Below are 19,558 nucleotides of genomic sequence, written 5' to 3'. Positions count from 1 at the left end.
AAGGATGAAACCTTATCGTTTGAATATAAACTGTTACACTGTTCAGCACCGAGCATTCACCCCAACAAGGGAGCTGGAGTTGCTATAATCAGATGTAAATGACCTCTTTCTCCTCCTCCTCCCCTCCTCCCTCCACATGCAGAGAGCAACAGGTCTAAATCCTGTCTGCGCACTGTGGATATCAAGGGCCTGAAGTACTGACTCTGAATTATTTTATGTTTGTTTATATGTGTTTTTATATTGTTCCTACAATTCCATAAACAGGAGCAATGATATTTCGGACAGCAGTAGAGCATGCTAAGAGGCACCCTGGGGTAAGTAATATTTATATCTTTCCTGTTTGTTTGTCTTTAGGACTTTATTGTTCAACAACCTGTTTTCAATTCCAAAAAGTTTTAAGGTAAAATAATTATTTATAACATTAAAGAAATTAAAGAAATTAAACATTAAAGAAATGTAAAATGACGAAGTGCTTTTCTGAATCATCATTTGGACAGCTCTAGTGTTTCTAATAGTGAGTCACATGTTCTGCAGAAAATAAATGTTTTTTCTCCCTGCACATTATTCAACAACGATGCCACATTAACATCAATGTAAATACATTTTGGTTATAGAAGTTAAGTATTGTGGTTTTTAGCCATTCATTTGTTTGTTTGTTTACTGTAACAGGTGCAGTAGTATAGCTCTCGCTGAAGCTAATTTGCTGCTCCATCACTGGTTAGGCTTTAAAATTTAACATTTATTTTTTTTTAGGCTCCTAACCAAATGTATTTCTGCCTTCTGATATAATATGAATAACATCACATACAAATGAATGTAAATATATTTACGTTTTATCTCTCAGAAAATGTATTCACAATGAATTTAACTTGATATACTGTATGTTAATAAGTTCTAGTTAATAAAATACAGTAGCAGACACACTTGATGATTGCCTGGAGGGTTTGTAGAGTGTTGGTACATTAATTGATGCGATCAGAAGACTAATTTTGTCTCATCTGATCTTTTTTTAACTCTAAATAAGCAGGTTAAGTTTCTCCAGTGGCTCATTTGAAATCAAGCCTAGCTGAGAGAGGCTTAAGACTTAAAAACACACCCATGACCCGAACAAACCTCTTAAATCTAAACTGACAAAATCGTAAATTTTAAGGAGATGAGTGGTTGGAATAAAATACATTCGAAAATATGAGCTGTACCTACAGGGGATGGGATTATTTCTGCGTTTTTTAACCAGCTCTGCAGTCAAAGAGCGAAGTGACAGAGTGTTAACTTCTTGTCATCGACCTCCCATGAGAGAGAGAGAGAGAGAGAGAGAGAGAGAGAGAGAGAGAGAGAGAGAGAGAGAGAGAGAGAGAGAGAGAGAGAGAGAGAGAGAGAGAGAGAGAGAAAAGCTGCAGGGAGGAAATCCCTATGAGACTCTACCAGAGCTCCTTCATATGGTCTATCATAAAACAGACAGACAGGCTGAGAGACAGACAGTGGGCAATGCATCATAGTCCAGTACTTCAGTAAGTGTCCTTAGTTACGATCCACTACCGTAGAGCTAAAAGTAGTGATTAGGAGAAGTGAATGATTTCAGTGTTGTGTAAGCAGATAGACAGTGGCACAGTAGACAGTAAGTTAATCAAGTATAAAGAGACAAGTTATCAGAAAGACAGTCAGTCAGACAGAGTTTGACAGGCAGACAGAATTATAGACAGGCCTGATTATTATTCAGTCATGTTGCTGTAGATCTTAAGCTGACAGTAAAAAGTGTTTCTTCTCTCTCTGGCTGTCTTTCAGTGTTTTTTTTTACCAGAGTAAAAGTACAAATCAAACAACCTAAGTAAAAGTCATGCATAACAGTAAAAGTATATAAATTTGATCAGCAAAATGTAAATAAAAGAAGTAAATGCCTGTTTTGCAGAAAAACATCCCCTATCAGAATCAGAACCGTTTATTGCCATGGTATGTTGAACATACAAGGAATTTGACATGATGGGAGGTGCATAAGATTTAACAGTCAACAACAATCAACACAGTGCAAAGTATATAAACATATTAAAATTTACAGAGAAATATAAAATAAAGTAAAGTATAAATTAAAGTGAAATATAAAATAAAGTGCACAAACGAACAGATAACAGGACTATAAACAAGTGAGATGTAAGTGTAGTGTAAAAGTGTCAACTGTATTTAAATAAGAGCCTAGAAGTGATGTGCTGGGTAGTGACCGGTATTAAAATTGTCCTGGGGATGACAGAGTCAGTGGGGGACCCTGGCTCTGTTAATGAGCCCGACTGCAGATGGGAAGAAACTGTTCATGTGTCGTGAGGTCTTGGTCCTGATGGACCTCAGCCTCATGCCAGATGGAAGGGGCTCGAACAGTTTGTGTAAGAGGGGTCAGCTACAATCTTTCTTGCTCGCTTCAGGGTCCTTGAGGCGAACAAGTCTTGGAGGGACGGCAGATTACAGCCAATCACCCTCTCAGCAGAGCGTATGATGCGCTGCAGCCTGCCCTTGTCCTTGGCAGTGGCTGCAGCGTACTAGACCATAATGGAGGAGCAGAGGATGGACTCAATGATGGCTGTGTAGAAGTGCACCATCATTGTCTTTGGCAGGTTGAATTTCTTCAGCTGTCTTCTTTGTGATGGAGCTGATATTAAGCTCCCACTTGAGGTCCTGGGTTATGATGGAGCCCAGTAAGCGGAAGGACTCCACCGCGTCGACGGGGGAGTCACACAGGGTGATAGGGGCTGGTGGGGCTGCATTCTTCTGGAAATCTGCAATCATCTCCACTGTCTTTAGAGCGTTGAGCTCTAAGTTGTTCAGACTGCACCAGGTCACCAGATGGTCAGTCTCCCACCTGTAGGCGGACTCATCCCCACCACAGATGAGTCCAAAGAGGGTGGTGTCATCTGCGAACTTCAGGACCTTGACTGACTGGTGACTGGAGGTTCAGCTCTTCGTGTACAAGGAGAAGAGCAGAGGGGAAAGAACGCAGCCTTGGGGGGACCCGGTGCTGATGGTCCGGGAGGCCGAGACGTGTTTTCCCAGCTTGACGTGCTGCTTCCTGTCAGACAGGAAGTCTGTGATCCACTTGCAGGTGGAGTTGGGCACGTGCAGCTGGGAGAGCTTGTCATGCAGCAAAGACGGGATGATGGTGTTAAAGGCAGAGCTGAAGTCCACAAACAGGATCCTGGCGTAGGTTCCTGGGGAGTCCAGATGCTGGAGTATGAAATGGAGGGCCAAGTTGACTGCATCGTCTACAGACCTGTTGGCTCTGTAGGCGAACTGCAGGGGGTCCAGGAGTGGGTCGGTGAGGGTTTTAAGGTATGACAAGGTGCTCAAAAGACTTCATGACCACAGAGGTCAGGGCGACGAGCCTGTAGTCGTTAAGTCCTGTGATCCTTGGTTTTTTGGGGACTGGGATGAAGGTGGAGGCCTTGAAGCAGGTTGGTACATGGCATGTCTCCAGGGAGGTGTTGAAGATGTCTGTAAACACTGGAGACAGCTGATCAGCACAATGCTTCAGGGTACTGATTATGGTGTAGCAGTGATCCAGAATGTTCTCCTCTCTGGTTGGACATTTAATAGACTGTCTGTATTTGGGGAGTTCATGGCTTCCTTTGTTAAAGTCACTAAGGACAATAGCTTGACTATGACTGATTTGTCACTATACAGTATATATATATATATATATATATATATATATATATATATATATATATATATATATATATACTGTATATGACATTATGATTAGTACTAATGCATCAGCATTTTTCTGTTTTGTCTGTTAGTCTATTGGTTCCCAACCTGGGGGCCGGGCCCCTCCAGAGGGTCGCAAGATTAATCTGAGGGGTTGTGAGACATTTAATGGGGGAAGGGAAAGTTCTGATACACAGATTTATAATCATAAAGAGAGAATAAATCACTCTTTGGTTGAACTGTGAACAACTCATCTGAAATTTTTCTGAAATGCATTCTATTTTAAAAGCTTACCACATGTTTTTTTAATGTAAAATCTTAATCGGAAAAGTAACTGCCGCTATCAAATATCTTTAGTGGAGTAAAAAGTGTGTTATATTCCTGTGAAATGTAGTGAAGCAGAAGTATAAAGTAGACTAAAATGGAAATCGTAAAATGAAGCAAAAGTAGCTTAAATGTATATTTAAGCGCAGTACTTGAATAGTTTCTACTGCTGCCTTACACACACATACAAACAGTACTGTCTGTCAGCAGGTTTACACAAGGTAACTGAGTAAGAGCAGGCCAGTAGTTAATCCTCAGAGTTGTTACAGTAACTATATTCTGTAGACAGGAAGTGACAAATAAAGTATGCATGTGTTTGAACCCTATAGGCTACTGTAAATCGTATCTACTTCATTAAAGACATTTCCTGCTTCATTAAAAAACCCTGAGAATAATTTCAAACAGAATTTGGAATGACACATGTTGTTGCTGTTGATGGTTAGCATGTGATTCAGAGGAGAGTTTCTCACAATTGAATAAGTAGATTGAAAAAAGCCGTATCTTCGCTTTCTTAATTCAAGAATGTGCTTTTGTATTTGCGTGTTCTCTGAGACATTCAGCTAACACAGAGTCAGGAGTTATGAGGTTGAAGCCGACTGAGGCTTATGCAATTTATAGAAGGGGGTATTGTTTTTATACGGGTTTAATATTCGGCAGGCATTACTTTGGTTTTAATGAGCAGCAAATCAGGTAGGTACACAGCTGTACAGCTAACATATTTCCAATAATTATGCAAGGAAGAATCAATGTCTCAACCACGACAGCTCAATATTAAGTCCCCATAGCAAGGCAAGGCAAAGTAAGGCAAGGCAAGTTTATTTGTATAGCACATTTCAACAACAAGGCAATTTAAAGTGCTTCAGATAAAACCATTAAAAACATCAAAACATAAGGCAAAAGAAAAGGAGATTTAAAAACAATTAAAAAACTTCATTGAAACATTAATAACAGTCATTAAAACACAAAAAGCTATAAAATAGAATAAAAGTTGCAGTGCAGTTTAATTAAGAAATAGAATACACTACTAAAATGCAGAAATGCAGGAAATTGATTAATATTCTTGAATCTGGTTCAATCAAAGGCAGCAGCAAATAGAAACGTCTTCAAAATTGATTTAAAGGAGCTGAGGGTCTCAGCAGACCTGCAGCTTTCTGGGACTTTATTCCAGATATGTGGAGCAGAAAAACTGAACGCTGCTTCTCCATGTTAGAAAGTAGACCGGTCCCAGACAACCTAAAGGGTCGGGATGGTTCATAAGGTAGCAGCAGATCAGAGATGTATTTTGGCCCTAAATCTTTATAAACTTATAAGCTTTATAAACCAACAGCAGGATTTTAAAGTCAATTCTTTGTTGAACAGGAAGCCAGTGCAAAGACCTCAGAACTGGAGTGATGTGATCCACTTTCTTGGTCTTAGTGAGGACTCGAGCTGCAGACCTGTAAACACACCGTTATAGTAGTCGAGTATACTGAAGATGGACAAGTTGGACAAGTTTTTCCAAATCCTGTTGAGACATAAGTCCTCTAATCCTTGATATATTCTTCAGGTGATAGTAGGCTGATTTTGTAATTGTCTTGATAAAGCTGTTCAGGTTGAGGTCTGAATCCATAACTACACCTAGGTTTCTGGCTTGGTTTGTGGTTTTTAACATCAGTGATTGAAGCTGAGCGCTGACTTTCAATCGTTTGTCCTTGGTACCAAAAACAATTACTTCTATTTTATCTTTGTTTAATTGAAGACAATTCTGGCACATCCAGTTGTTGATTTGTTCAATGCATTTACCCAGCCCCTGTATGAGATTATAGTCCCCTGGTGATATAGTTATGTAGATTTGTGTGTCGTCTGCATAATTATGATAACACACTTTGTTGTTTTCCATAATAAAACATAAAGAATACACAACAGTAACACTACGTTAATTCACCATTTACTTAGAATACTGTGTTAAAGTATTGCACTGTACTGTGTTTAGTTTACTCTTATTTTTTGTATCCATCGTTAGTCCACCTGTGTGCAACCTAAGTGTCACATGATCTGTCACATAATGTAACGGAGCACCAACACTCACAACTCAGTTGTGGAGCCATGGATTTAATGGTATTGGTGTGTCACTTTATTTAAGTAATGATTTGACTTATGGAGGTAAACACCAGATGGCACCTATATCTTATTTAAGGACTTCAACTTAAATTGGGTGAATACATACTGTATGCACCCAGCACTTTTCAGGTTTTTATTTTTTGTATTTTTTGTCATTTCATTTCACTAACTATCACTATTTTTTGTATAGGTCAATTACTAGATCCAAATGAAAATCCATTTTAATTCCAGGTTGTAATGCAACAAAATAGGAAAAACGCCAAGGGGGGTGAATACTTTTGCAAGTCACTGTATGCACAAATAGAATCACATTACTCTCTTATTTTGAAAGCCTCTAGTTGTGTTGCCATTTATAAGCAGCACAGTATCACATATGAAATAAAACAAATTAAATAAAATCTACTTATGTTAAATAAAATAAGATTTAAGAAACCTAATCTTTGGATTGTCTCACTCTTTGTCTGCAGCTCATCCCCCAGTTCTTCTTCATCTGTCTGGGAATGGGCGGGGCATCTCTGTATCTGTTCCGGTTGGCTAAAGGACCCCATGTCACGTAAGGACCTCTAATGATATACAACAGAGATAATATGTAATATGTCAGGATGATATCTGGTAAAACAAAAAGTTCACCTTTGTGGATGTGTTTGGTGGCCTTCTTGAGCTGTTAACTGACTAAACAGTTACCTGTTCAATGATGTAAACATCTGTATTTTGTCAAAATTGAGACTGAGAATTGAAAATTGAGCATTAGGTACATTTGCCATCATTCTTTAAACAAATGCATCACCATGCAGAAGGAATCTGCAAATTAGCTTAATATGTGTGTTTTCCTTTGGTTTGGACATCTGTTTAGTTATTTTTTCACATAATTTGAGGACAGTTTGCCTAAAATGTCCAAAGAAGAATCAATGACCCCCTACAGGGTGGTCACAGGATGGAGTACACCACCAGATGTAGATGTATAAACAAGGAAATTATGGGTTTTAGACTTCCTTCCCTTTAGAATTTCATCTTCATATGCAGATGTGCTAACATTTTAACAAGGGCAGATGAATACGTTTTACACTATAACCAAGCTGAGAGATTTGTTTTATGATTGTTACTGACTACGGGGATCCCCGCTCACTTTGATTTTCCCCTCCAGCCGCCTCTTGCCTGGACTTCCTCTCCTCCTGCTGCTATACAAACCTTTGATTTACCCATTATGATACTGCAATAACAGCAGACATAGCTAAGTGCTTTTAACACAAGCTCACAGGATGGTGCACTGTCTTCTTTCTTTGCAGGTCTTTCATCATTTATTTGCAACAATGATTCTTTACATCCTTGATGAAATTATTAAAAAGAGTGTCTTGTTGATGGCACAGCAGGCTTAAAGCACATACTGAGTGCTGAGCTTGAATCTGACCCACAACTTTTGCTTGCCTTTTTTAATGTTATCTTTTGTTGTGTGTATAAAATATCTTGGCTCTCAGGGGTATCAGATCACTTTTTATTATATTTGTTTGCTGGGTCTGAAATGAGAGCTTTATTCATGTATCTCAGATTCCCAAAGAGCCTAACTTATACCAGTTCTGTCCGTATCTATTTGTGTTTTTAGCTGGAACAAGACCAACAACCCAGAGCCATGGAATAAACTTGATCCCACGTATCAGTACAAGGTAATACAGCACACTACGAGTATTCGTTGTTAGGAAACAGAGATGGCTTCCTACCTGTAATTAATGTATACATCTCTGTTTGAATGTGAGATTGGATACAGAAATAATTTCTTAGCACAACAGTATCAAGCTTCCACTCAGTTTGATTTTCTTCTTCTTCCCCAGCTTGTGGCCATCACCACTGACTACAAAAATCTAAAGAAAGACGGACCTAAGTTCTGAATCTCTCGCTGGCTTGAAAAAGTAACAGAAAATCCTGATCTAGGGTCAGATCCACCCCCCCCCCCCCCCCCCCCTCCATGATGTCTTCACTGTATAGGTGTAAGGTGAAATGCATTCTAGATTAGGATCTGTAAACTTTGAGTGTCTCTGTGCCTGTGTGATGTTTGCGAACTATCTGGTGATCTGGTAAATGTGACCAGCATTGTCAGTGAATGGATCCTGAAGGCACATATGAATATTGAAAAAGTTGAATATGTCCCCCTTCTACATAATTACACCCATGCAGGAGAGATATGAGACACATATGCACATATGTACCAGACAAGTGGTATTGCATTTTTAGCCAATTTAATGCAAATGAGGGATACTGTATCACAACTGTTTTGTTAACCATGCTGCTGTTTTAGAAATGTCAGTGTATCATTTTGAAAGTTTCAGGCATCTATTGGTTTCTGTTTACCTCTTATCACATATAAAAAATGAATTATCAGACTAAAAAAAAAAATCAATGATGACAGATGACAAAAAAAGACAGGGATGCATACACTTGGCTGGATTCTTTCAATAAATAGTCCGTCTGTTTCATGTTTGGATGAGAGCGTTTGTTGCCAACCTGCACCGTGACTTTCCTCAACCACCTGCGTGGAATTGAGTCAGATACAGATCTTTTTCCACATCCTAAGATAGAAATACACAATCAGTAACTCTGATGGAACAAATGCATCTGTTGGCAGTGCCACTTCACTTTGCAGCCTGATTGGTGCTTCTATGGCCACATTTATTGGTGTGTGTGTGTGTGTTTGTGTGTGTGTTGGTGTGGATGCACCAGTGTGTGTGACAGCACCCCTGTGCCTTATTTGATCAGCGACAGCAGTGGCAGGATGCTAAGCATTCTCCCAGCATGGTGTTGATGTATGACAGCAGAGCACAGTCGAAGTGTACACACACACACACACACACACACACACACACACACACACACCAGTCTCTCAATACTGCAGAAACAAGCATACACGGATTACATTACGTATGATGGGGTGAATCAGATGAAAGATCTTTCTCCCATTGACTTTTATCATCGATATTGACATCTGTCTTTAAAAGAAGACGCAGATGAAGAGGAGGAAAGTGGTTTTCAATTTAAGTCTGTAGATTCAAATAACAAACAGCTCATGAATTAAGATTTTAAAGTAACCAAAAATACCATAAATATGTTGTAAGGTGAGTAATGGTAAAACAAATACACATTTGTGGTAACTCTCAGGAGACAGGATTTGTCAATCTTTAACTTGTGACTGGATATTGTATATTGTCATATGAAATATTGACATACAGTATTTATCCCTCCCTTATTTCCTCCTCATAAACTCCCTCAGTAACACCTCTGCTGCTTATAAAGAATAAATTAAAAACAAACTTCTAAATTCTTACAGGAATTTGGCTTTGTTCAGTGAAGGTGAGACTCGTGTTTCATCCTCTTAAGAAACCTTCAGACCACCCCTCCGGCTCTCGGCGCTCGTATTCATCTCTTTCCTCCCCGTAAAATGACAAAAAGAGCGAATGAAGAGAGAAGAAAGCAAACATCAAAAATTCATCCGACTTTTAAACACCATAAAGATTGTTGTGGTAATAAGGAGATGGCTAGAAGCAGACAATGGAGCTTGAGGGAATATGTGATTTCCCTGAAGGATATTTAAAAGCCTTAAAACACACACACACATACACACACTGCGTTAAAGGAGTTGTCAGGTCATGAGAAACAGGCACAGAGATGAGCAGATGAGTCGGTATTTGCGTTGTGATGCTGCATGTGTGTGTCCTTGTGTTGTTTCTGTGTGTTTTCTGACGACAGAGCTGTGAGAGCTTCCTTCACCTTTGACCTGTGATTTAGCTGGCCGGTCTCTGTGGAGGGACACATTCCTCTGGCACAAACTCAAGCAATAACCTTCAAATGAAAAATTGGAAGACAAACTGAAAAGCCCAGCAGGACTAAAAAAATCCATTCAGTTCATCAGACAAATAAATATTAAGCGCTCCAATAGGCAGCAAGTTATGTTGCAAAGCTCGTTTTAGTGCTGCTTTATAAAATACTTTATGTCTCAGAGGAAACTGTCCTTTAAAAATACATCAAAATAAAATAACAAAGTCTCATCCTGCAGTGAAAGAAAGAGGAAGCCTGCTCTTTTCTATCTGTCTGGGAGTATAAAGATCTGACTGCAGCAATTTGAGAAACAGGGGGAGAGAACGTGTTTAGATCAATAGAAGTGCAAGTTCTGAAGGTATTATGGGGACAGTGAAGGACTCTGGTGTTACATAATGCTATCATTTTGCCTATCTATGTTTGTGAGCATTATGTAATGTCAGATAACAGGGTGACATAAAAAGACGCTAAATGTGAAGATGGTTTCATCTCGACCACCTGCCTGTTTCTATTTGTTAATAACAGATTCAGTCTGGTAGTCTTCATGCAAGGAAGTTAGTTTTAACAACTTGAAACAAGTCATTCAAATAGAAAAAAAACCCAATTGTTCAGTGGAGACAGGAAGCCTTCATTTGACAAACTAAGTGTCTGAAGCTCCTTGAAAACATATCAAAGGGTTTTTGTCAGGGTGTAAAGCTCTGGCTCTTCCTGCCGAAAAGATTCGCTTTTAATTTCTTTTTATGGACTGTTCCCTGAAGTTGACAGTGAGAGGAAATGCCATCAGGCATACAGATCAGTGTTTATAAACTCTGGCGAGTCTCCTTCCTCCACCGACCCGTAAACATAAATCATCTCTAAGTCGCCTCTCTAAAAAATGCATGTGTCTCATATGACAGCAGGTATTCATAAGACCAGTGCAAGTGACAACAGAGAGCTGTTAGAAAATTCAACAAACATAAACATTGAAGATCAATTTTTATTGCAATGAAGAAGATCACTGTAGCCTATATATAGGTTGTACTATATTCAAAAATATAGAAGAAGATATAGTATGTTATACAAAAAAAAGCCTAAAAACAAAGTTTGCAATGTTTAACTGTTTCCCCATTTAGTTTGTGGTTTTGCGGGTTTAAACTGAGCTTGTGTTCAATTCCTAACACAGCTGCTGCAAGTTTCCCAGCCTGGGACAAAGCCTGGCGTTGATAAGGACTCTAAATACTGCTTATTGACAAAAAGCCAAATACCTTGAACACTTTGGTCCTTATCGGCTTAGAGAAGCAAACAATAGTCTGAGAAGTGGGAAACGTATTAGAGAGAGCGCAGCAGCTGCTCATGAATTAACTGCAGGATAATGTACGTTACTGTGCAACGTTTTTAGGCTACTATAAACAGTCTTAATGGAAAGCATCATCATTATCAACCTCATCATCACATGCACAAAACAAATCATTCCCATATCTAGTAGGTTCAAACATGATTTCCCAATGCGGCCTATAACAACTTTGCAAATGACTGTAATAAATTGTCAAACTGAAAGAAATTGTTGACACTAAATGGGTTGCTAATAGAACAAAACCTGCTAAAAAATTTGAAAATTACATTTAGGTTACACTTTACTTAGTCCCCTAAGTAACATTTCATTTATATAAACCTTTAATAAATGGTTTATAATATAAGCAGATCTGTAAGCAGATATTAACATATTTCTTAATACAGTATTTGTCAACAAGTATAACTTCTCCTATGATGACATATTTTACATTATTAAAACTTATGTGTTTTACTATATCATCATTCATTATCTGTTTATACAGAAGCCTCTACTTCTGGATGCCTCACAAGGGGAGTTATAATTGCTAATTGTGTGACTTTTTATTCATCAGGCTTTGATACATTACATTCGATTCTTCTTGTTATTTGGCAGACAATGTCAACTGTTGACGTGGAAATGTAACTGTGTGCATAAATGGCTGCTGATGGTGACTACACTGACTACACTTTCAGCTGATGTAAACCTGAAATGACGCTTGTTTCCACGGCAGCATCATCAAAAGACTATTACATTAGAGGCGTTATAAAGGGGATACTGGCTTTCTGTGTGATGTGTTATTAGTGGTCAGTGAATCCGGGCATGGGGAAGGGCCTGGCGAATAGCTCCACCCGCTGGCGGAGCTCCGCGATGAGTGACACAGTCTCTTGGTCCTCCAACAGGAAGGACTTGAAGCTGGACAGATTTCCTGTTGGGAGAAAGAGCAATAAAGAAAAAAAATGATGAGAAAAAAGTGAATCATCATGTCACTTTTGAACACATTATGTCTGGTTCTCCCTGGTCACAAAGCATTAGAAAGCCTTCTCACCAAACAACGTGTCATCATGATGCGTCTAACACTATGTAAAACACACTCTTCCTCCTCTCTCACCAGTCTTCTGTTTCACATCCAGTGCAATCTGAATCCCTTCATCAATAAACTCCACAACCTTTTCAAAGTCTGCCTCCTTGAACTGTCTCGAGGTTAGAGCCGGAGTTCCTGTAAGAAAAACAGTATTATAATTAAATATTAGGGTGAGGTTAAGAGAGACACATGCTGACAGGCCGATGAACATACAGACAAAGACACGTCACACAGACAGACACACAGAGGGAGAACAAAGGGTCCAATATAATATGGGTAGCAAGACTGACTGGTTGACAGATTCGGCCCAAACAACCTCTCCTTCTGCAGCTCTTCAGATAACCAGCACATCCTGTACAAGCTTTTTATCTACTCATCTGAGTACCGAGCCTGAGTCCTCCTGGAGTCATAGCGCTCTTGTCTCCGGGGCAGGTGTTCTTGTTGGCGGTGATGGACACCAACTCCAGGACCCTCTCAGCCCGAGCCCCGTCCATCCCGTGGGGTCGAAGGTCAACCAAGGCCAGGTGGTTGTCTGTTCCACCTGAGAGGAGGAGGAGGAGGAGGAGAGATTTACTGTTTCCACTCAAACCTTCATACAAACAAAGATGAATGAAGTTTTCACTTTTCTCTTTGTATTGCCCCCCCCCCCCCCCCCCCCTTATTCAAGTCAAGTTAAGGTTACGTGAACTTTTCCAAAGTTATGAAAACAGAATGCAAATTAGGTTGGAGCAATTGCATCAGGTACTTTGAGTGGTAGAAGTGCAATATTACTTTAAATGCTAAATTTAAATCCATATTCAGTGAAAAGAACCCCACACAAACAAACTTCTTATATATATATATATATGTAAACACCCTTCAGCTCCCTCAGTACCTGACACCAGTGTGTAGCCTCTCTTCAGCAGAGCATTAGTCATGGACTTGGCATTCAGCAGCACTTGAGCAATGTACTGTTTGAACATGGGAGTGGAAGCCTGCAGAGACAGAAGCGATGCTGCATGTGTAACGAGAAAGACCATATCAGGACACTCCAGGTGACTTGTATGTTTTATACGTAAACTGCTGAAATGAAGTTGATGTTTTCCCAAAGGAGTTTCTCTATCATTTTGTCTTGCTGGCTATTGTTAAATACATATGATTAATGTTGATATCTGGACCTGTTTGAGGGTGACAGCCACCCCTGCAATGGCGTGGTTGTGTGGTCCTCCCTGAAGTGATGGGAACACGGCAAAGTTCACCCTGTCCTGGAGGTCAAAGGTCACCTCCCGACCTTTCTTATCCACAGACCGCACACCTTTCCGGTAGAAGATCAGACCGGCCCTGCAGCGTGGAGAGAGAAAACCAAATGCTCTCAACTTTAAATGTCCCTTTAAAATGTTTCATCTAATAAAAGACGGTGTGCTCCTCCTTATTACGCACATCTTGTATCGTGCAATACAGAATCACACAGTTTCATGCCACATCACGTGTCATGACAAAAAAACTTAGTTTGTCATGATCTGCCCTGCTCCTATCATTCATTCACTACATGTACCAGCTCGGTTGCTTTTGTTTGTCATTGTTCTACATAAAGCCCCAGTATTCATGTTAGTTTGCTTTGAGTCCCTGTTGTTAGTCTTTTGATTTTTTACCTGTTCCCTCTCTGCATTTGGACTCTCAGCCTGTAAACCATTTTTCGCAATAAATCATTGACATCATTCTGCTGCTGCTTCTACTGTCTGCGTTTGGGTCCAGTTCCTGTTTTCTATAACAACAACCATAACAATTTTAATAATCTGACCTGGCCACCATTAACATGTATTCTGTGACCAGTGAAAACATCATTCACACACAACATCCAAGCCCTCACCTTGCTCCACGCAGGGACTTATGGGTAGTGGAGGTGACCAGGTCAGCATGCTGGAAAGGAGAGGAAACAGCTCCTGCTGCCACCAGGCCGCTGATATGAGCCATGTCTGCCAGCAGGTACGCATTTAGCTCCACACACAGCTGAAACACACACATCATTGTACATACTCATTCGTCTTTCCGTTAACTTATTTTCTCTTCTTTGGGTTTCCTATTCTAGTTGCCATTATATTTGGCTGTTCTTCGTTGAGGGACATAAAAAGCTTTTTGATAGAGCTAGGGCTATTATAAAGTAGTAGTGGACATAATTCCTGAAATAAGAGGTACCTTCTTCATGCGAGAGTAGTCGATGAGGCGAGCGTAGGCGCTGGTTCCTGCTATGATGAGTTTGGGTCTGAAGAGTCGGGCCATCTTCTCCAGCTGGTCATAATCTATCAGACCTGTTTTGGGCTGAGATGATACAGGAGGATAGAGGAAAGAGTCACACGCTAGTCAAAAATGAGCTCCTTGTAGTTTTGTTTTTGTAACTAGATTAACTAGATGTCAACCGAATTACTCACATCCAGCTTGTAAGGCATCGATTCAAAGTATATGGAGGTGGCTGAGATTCTCTTGGTGTCTGTCATGTAGCCGTGGGTGAGGCTGAAATGTGGTGGAGTAAAAAAAAAAAAAAAGGAAATATTAATTTTAGTCCAGCATGCATGCCACTAGTTCAGAGAGTTCTTCTGAAACATTGTGAACTTATTCTGACCTCTCTTCCATACGACCAGAATTATTCATGTAATAGAAGTTCATCTTTAGCTGCTGCTGCTGTTTGTATATTCGTACATTTAAATACAATTCACCTGATCATGAAGACTAGATCTTCCTTTATATTATGTTCTTACTTTTGAGAAGTAAAATGCTGTTTTGTCTTGTTACTTGTGGCACTGGGTATATTGTTCAATCTATTGTAATATTATAAAATATTTGCGTGCATTTATATCAAAATCCTTCTTATTTATTGTACTCGTAACTCTCAGCCAGCCGTCATATAAGCTTTAGTGTCCGACATATAAAAGTTGCAGGTCAGCATTCATCTATGAGCTATTATAGCCTGCAGTAATAATATGACTTGGATGCGTGTTTTTGGGTGTCAGTTTGGAAGAATTATTGTTTATATTTCCCACACTTCAGTGGTATTCATTTCAGAGGGGGTGGTCTAATGTGACAACTCCAGACTGTGTGACTAACATTCTGTCATTTACATTAATTCCTCTTGACGTTAAGTCACATGAAAACATAATTTCATGGCACATTTAGCAAAACTGTAGCCACTCATAAGATAATAATTGTCAGATAATGCCTATAACATGTCAGCCTAAATGCATTGGAAGTTTATGTAACATCTTGTAAAAATCATAAGAATGTGACTTATTCTAGTCAGTCATCAGACAGCGTCATCATAGCCATCCAGAGGTGAAGGAGCAGATTGCAACCAACTGAAACTTGCATGTAGGAGAACACCACGGCTGATGCGAAAGCACCAATGGCCTTATTTAGAGCTAGTGCTTGGTTTGTCAGGTCTGGGCTACTGTAGAAACATGTCGGCCGGCTCCGTGAAGATGAGCCCCTGTGTTTGTAGATATAAATTCTAAAAGTAACAAAAATATTGTTTTTATTTTTAGGTGATTTTGCACTGAAGAAAACATACTTATTAATATCATATTCCATTTCTGCCAATGGATCCCCTAAATGCTACACACTGTACCTTTAATTTAAAGTGTTCTTTCTTTTTGAGTACAAGCTCACTCACTGTCCTCCGTCTGGCAGATCCAGGCCCATGATGCGGTCATGGGGCTGCAGTACAGATGTGTAGGCTGCAAAGTTAGCGGGGGATCCAGAGTACGGCTGGACGTTGATGCCCCACAGACTTGGGTCCAGACCGAAGGCGAAGAGTGCTCGCTTCTGACACAGCAGCTCAATCTTGTCAACGATCTCTGCGCCTCCATAGTACCTGAGAAAGACAACATTTTGAAGTACCTTATTGTATTATTTTGTCTCGTATTTTGTATCGTATCACATTATTCTGTATCGTTGCATATTGCATCGTTACATATTCGTATTTGTATATATCGCTAAGTGTTATGTCTTGTATCGCATTACACCATTATGTATTGTATCATATTACATTGTTATGTATTGTGTTGTATTATTTCATAGCATTTCATATTGTATCGCATAACACTGTATTATGTTCTACAGTACTGTATCATATTATAAATAAATTGTAGTTTGGGGGAGTAAAATTGCCATATAATTAAATTTGACTAAATTGAACACTTGGGCTTCTGAAAATCGTTCAAAATTTTATAATAGTTGTAACAATTTATTTTGGAAAGTGCATTGTCCGTGTCGTTACCTTTGTCCTGGGTATCCCTCAGAGTATTTGTTGTTCAAACAGGAGCCCTGAGCCTCGAGCGCTGCACGGCTGCAGAAGTTCTGACAGGACAAACAAGCACAGTGTCAAGATCCACAGCCACACGCCGAACATTTTATTTATATCATGCTTATATATTCAGAACACTGTCACCATCCAAATACAGTATAACATTTTTTTTGTGACCTGACGAAGGGTGACTGAACAGCCCTGCCCCTTTTCACAAAGGCCCAGCTACACAGCACAACTACAGTCCTAACTTTACTTATCCAGTATGCAATTTACTTCAACTAAACCAATTATAATGACAATAAGGCAATTTCCAGAGTCAGAGGATGATAACCAACGATATTTTAATCTCTTGAATTTGTTTCATAAATCTTACAGAATGTTCATTACAGTCTTTTCTGGAAACTGCAAAATGGATTAGTTTATCTCAAAATAATAAAGTTTTAGAGGTGATATATTCAAATTAAAAGAGAAATATGGAGGAATCTAATACTGAATCCCTGTGGGGTTCAGCACTACCATTTTCCCAAAGACACTTGAGAGTCAGAGGAGAGATGGAGCTGCAGAAAAGGAAATGAATGTAAATTAATTTTTCTCCCTGTCTCAGTCAGTTTTTTTTTCTCCCACTCTCACTTCTGCTCGTCTTCTCTCTCTGTCTCCCTCTCTGGCCTCCTCTGCCTTGTTATTATACTAAACCTGTCACTGTTCTGGGATCCCTCAATCATTCCAGAGGGATTTAAACCCAGTCCCCCATGTGACAAAAAAACTCTCTCCATGACTTTTCAAAACACTGTCTCCACACACACACACACACACACACACACACACACACACACACACACACACACACACACACACTCACACACGATTACCCCTCCTCTTCTGTCTCAACTTCAAATGTGGAGATCAATGGCAGAAATCAGTGATGGAACATAATGGGATCACTTGGCAGTGTTCCTGAAGAAAAAAAAAAGGTGGCTCTCCATTGGGAGTCAGCCTGCTGCAGCGACTGACTGACAGCACACGCACAAGAAGATGAAAATCTTTTAGATGTCATTGTGATTGATAGTGCTGTGGATTGATAATTGCTGGAGATAGTGGCATGAGAGCTCCCTTCTTTTCCTATAGCTTCCACTTAGATGGAATCACTGACTAGCGAGGAGAAATATGCAAAGGAAATCTCTGAACTGTCTGAAGAAAACAATAAATTCTAGAAACTACATCTCTGGTGGCTTGCAGTTGCGCTGTCGTGTGTTGTGGCTGGTAGTAACTTAAATTGGCAAAACCAATGCTTGAAAATCTTTCTCTCTCTTTCTCGTTTGAATACAGGAACCGCTGGGGGATTAGAGCTCGCTAAGAGACGGCTCCCCTCCAGCTGACACCAAACCAACATCTAACAACCCCGATCCCTCCCTTCATCCCTTTACCCATAACCCTTCATCCTTCAACCCCCATCCCTACATCCGTCATCCTCATTCCGGACCCTTAATCCATCTCTCCATCTACATGGTCTTTGTGGAACATCAACACTCGACTGCTTCTGTCTCTCTCCTCTTTACCTCTGATGCGATGAGCTCCAGTCCCCGACACTGCCTGTCCTTCTCCTGCTGCAGGAGGCTCCACATCTCCGGGTCGTCCCGGGCCAGGTTCTCCTGCCCCGTCCACCCGTCCGCGCTGCTGAGGCCTCGACTGAATGACTCCGCTGTGACCTGCCGTTCTCGGCCCAAACATCCTGAGACCCTGAGGAAGAGGGGCTGCACGGGGCGGTAGGTAAACTTTACAACAACATTACTATTTTGGCCAACATGTCCACTTCTTAAACAGTAGTTGTGAAACTGCTCTGTTTGGTAAGATGCTGGAGAGATGGTGCTGTATTTCTTACAACTTACTGTTCTATTTAACAACTCAGGGTGGTTAATAAAAACCTTCATGAGGAGACACAGGATTTGATGCAACTCTCCATTGTTATAAACTGTCTGTGCAGAGCAAAACTTTCTGAGGTGTTTTGTTGTTGTTTTCCAGGATTGCTCCTTTGGTGTCTTTTGAAAACCTCAGGAAGAGTGAGTGTGTGCAAAACACACTTTCATCACTCAAAATTATAATACTTTGCACCGGGGGTTTGGAAACCAGGGAGTTAGAATAATGGGCCTTTTGATGTTCTAAACAATCCATTAAATGAAAGGCAGTGAAAAAAAAAAGTGCTATTCAGTGGAGCGGTTATGGAAAACCTTGGACATGAAGAGTGATATGTGGCTGGCCACACAGGGAGTGACTTATTTATCAGGGTTTTGTTTGTTGAAGGCAGCTTGTAGCTGCGTGATAGTTACGTAACCCTTCCTTTGGCTAAATAGAGTGATTACTGTTCAAGCATAATATATGTCGAAGCAAGTCTTCTTTCATCTATTGTGTTCATTATGTTTTCTAAGCTTTGAGTAAATTAAGTCTTTCACAAAGGGCGGAGTGTACAGTACACTTTCCTTCAAATACAAATATTCTGGGACAAACAGCAGCACTCTTCTTATTTGAGGACCTGCGATAATCACAGTTATCAGACAAACACGGTGACACTTACTCAACTGGACTGACAAATTGAAAACACAACACAAAGTCGGACACAACGTTCTTCTTCAAACCACACATTTCTTTCGTGGTTGAGGTGACATGGGTTGACGAGCTGACCTAGTTTACTGTAAGAGCTGATTTAGTTACAACAGCTCTTAGGAAGCAGGGTGAGAGATCTTCTAACACAGATGCAAGTGTAAATGTGCGTACATTTAAAAAAGCTCTAAAATAAATGCATAATGTACTCACCCGTATTGTTTGCCGTAACGGCAGAGAAAGCATGCCTGTGACAGCTGAGCGCTGGGAAAACAGAAAACTTTTCAAAGTGCAAAGGGTGAAAGTAAAATCAGTACAGGAGGAAAGCCAAGGACGTTTGTACTTTGTGTCACTGATAAAAGTAACTGCAACA

At 40.1% G+C, this 19,558-nt stretch overlaps 2 protein-coding genes across 2 annotated transcripts; one reads left to right on the top strand and one right to left on the bottom strand.

Annotated features, from left to right (window-relative positions):
* Window positions 1-137: 137 nt before the first annotated feature.
* Window positions 138-8,579, top strand: LOC137889387 (NADH dehydrogenase [ubiquinone] 1 alpha subcomplex subunit 4-like 2). Its single transcript, XM_068733228.1, has 4 exons — window positions 138-314; window positions 6,582-6,667; window positions 7,715-7,775; window positions 7,941-8,579. Exons 1-4 carry the CDS (start codon window positions 270-272, stop codon window positions 7,995-7,997), a joined length of 249 nt encoding a protein of 82 aa, XP_068589329.1. The 5' UTR covers window positions 138-269; the 3' UTR covers window positions 7,998-8,579.
* Window positions 8,580-10,876: 2,297 nt separating this feature from the next.
* Window positions 10,877-19,502, bottom strand: LOC137889399 (serine hydroxymethyltransferase, mitochondrial-like). The gene is made up of 12 exons (XM_068733243.1): window positions 19,399-19,502; window positions 18,147-18,341; window positions 16,561-16,640; window positions 15,955-16,155; window positions 14,720-14,801; window positions 14,487-14,609; window positions 14,161-14,300; window positions 13,469-13,631; window positions 13,186-13,285; window positions 12,697-12,852; window positions 12,339-12,446; window positions 10,877-12,155 (listed from the first exon to the last, which is right to left on the bottom strand). Exons 1-12 carry the CDS (start codon window positions 19,429-19,431, stop codon window positions 12,028-12,030), a joined length of 1,509 nt encoding a protein of 502 aa, XP_068589344.1. The 5' UTR covers window positions 19,432-19,502; the 3' UTR covers window positions 10,877-12,027.
* Window positions 19,503-19,558: the final 56 nt, after the last annotated feature.

This window comes from Cebidichthys violaceus, unplaced genomic scaffold (assembly GCF_023349555.1).
Source record: "Cebidichthys violaceus isolate CVI_PGR_0920_01 unplaced genomic scaffold, fCebVio1.0.p SCAF_6, whole genome shotgun sequence".
NCBI classification, from domain to species: domain Eukaryota; kingdom Metazoa; phylum Chordata; class Actinopteri; order Perciformes; family Stichaeidae; genus Cebidichthys; species Cebidichthys violaceus.
Note: the sequence above shows the minus strand (reverse complement) of the source record. Positions and strands in the feature narration are given on the sequence as shown.

Coding starts and splice junctions, on each gene's coding strand:
- LOC137889387 (XM_068733228.1), top strand. CDS start 270: ATGATATTTCGGACAGCAGTAGAGCATGCTAAGAGGCACCCTGGG. Junction 6,668..7,714: donor GCTAAAGGACCCCATGTCAC/GTAAGGACCTCT, acceptor TTGTGTTTTTAG/CTGGAACAAGACCAACAACC. Junction 7,776..7,940: donor ATCCCACGTATCAGTACAAG/GTAATACAGCAC, acceptor CTTCTTCCCCAG/CTTGTGGCCATCACCACTGA.
- LOC137889399 (XM_068733243.1), bottom strand. CDS start 19,431: ATGCTTTCTCTGCCGTTACGGCAAACAATACGG. Junction 14,802..15,954: donor GATCTGCCAGACGGAGGACA/GTGAGTGAGCTT, acceptor ACCACATTTCAG/CCTCACCCACGGCTACATGA. Junction 14,610..14,719: donor CGATGCCTTACAAGCTGGAT/GTGAGTAATTCG, acceptor GTATCATCTCAG/CCCAAAACAGGTCTGATAGA.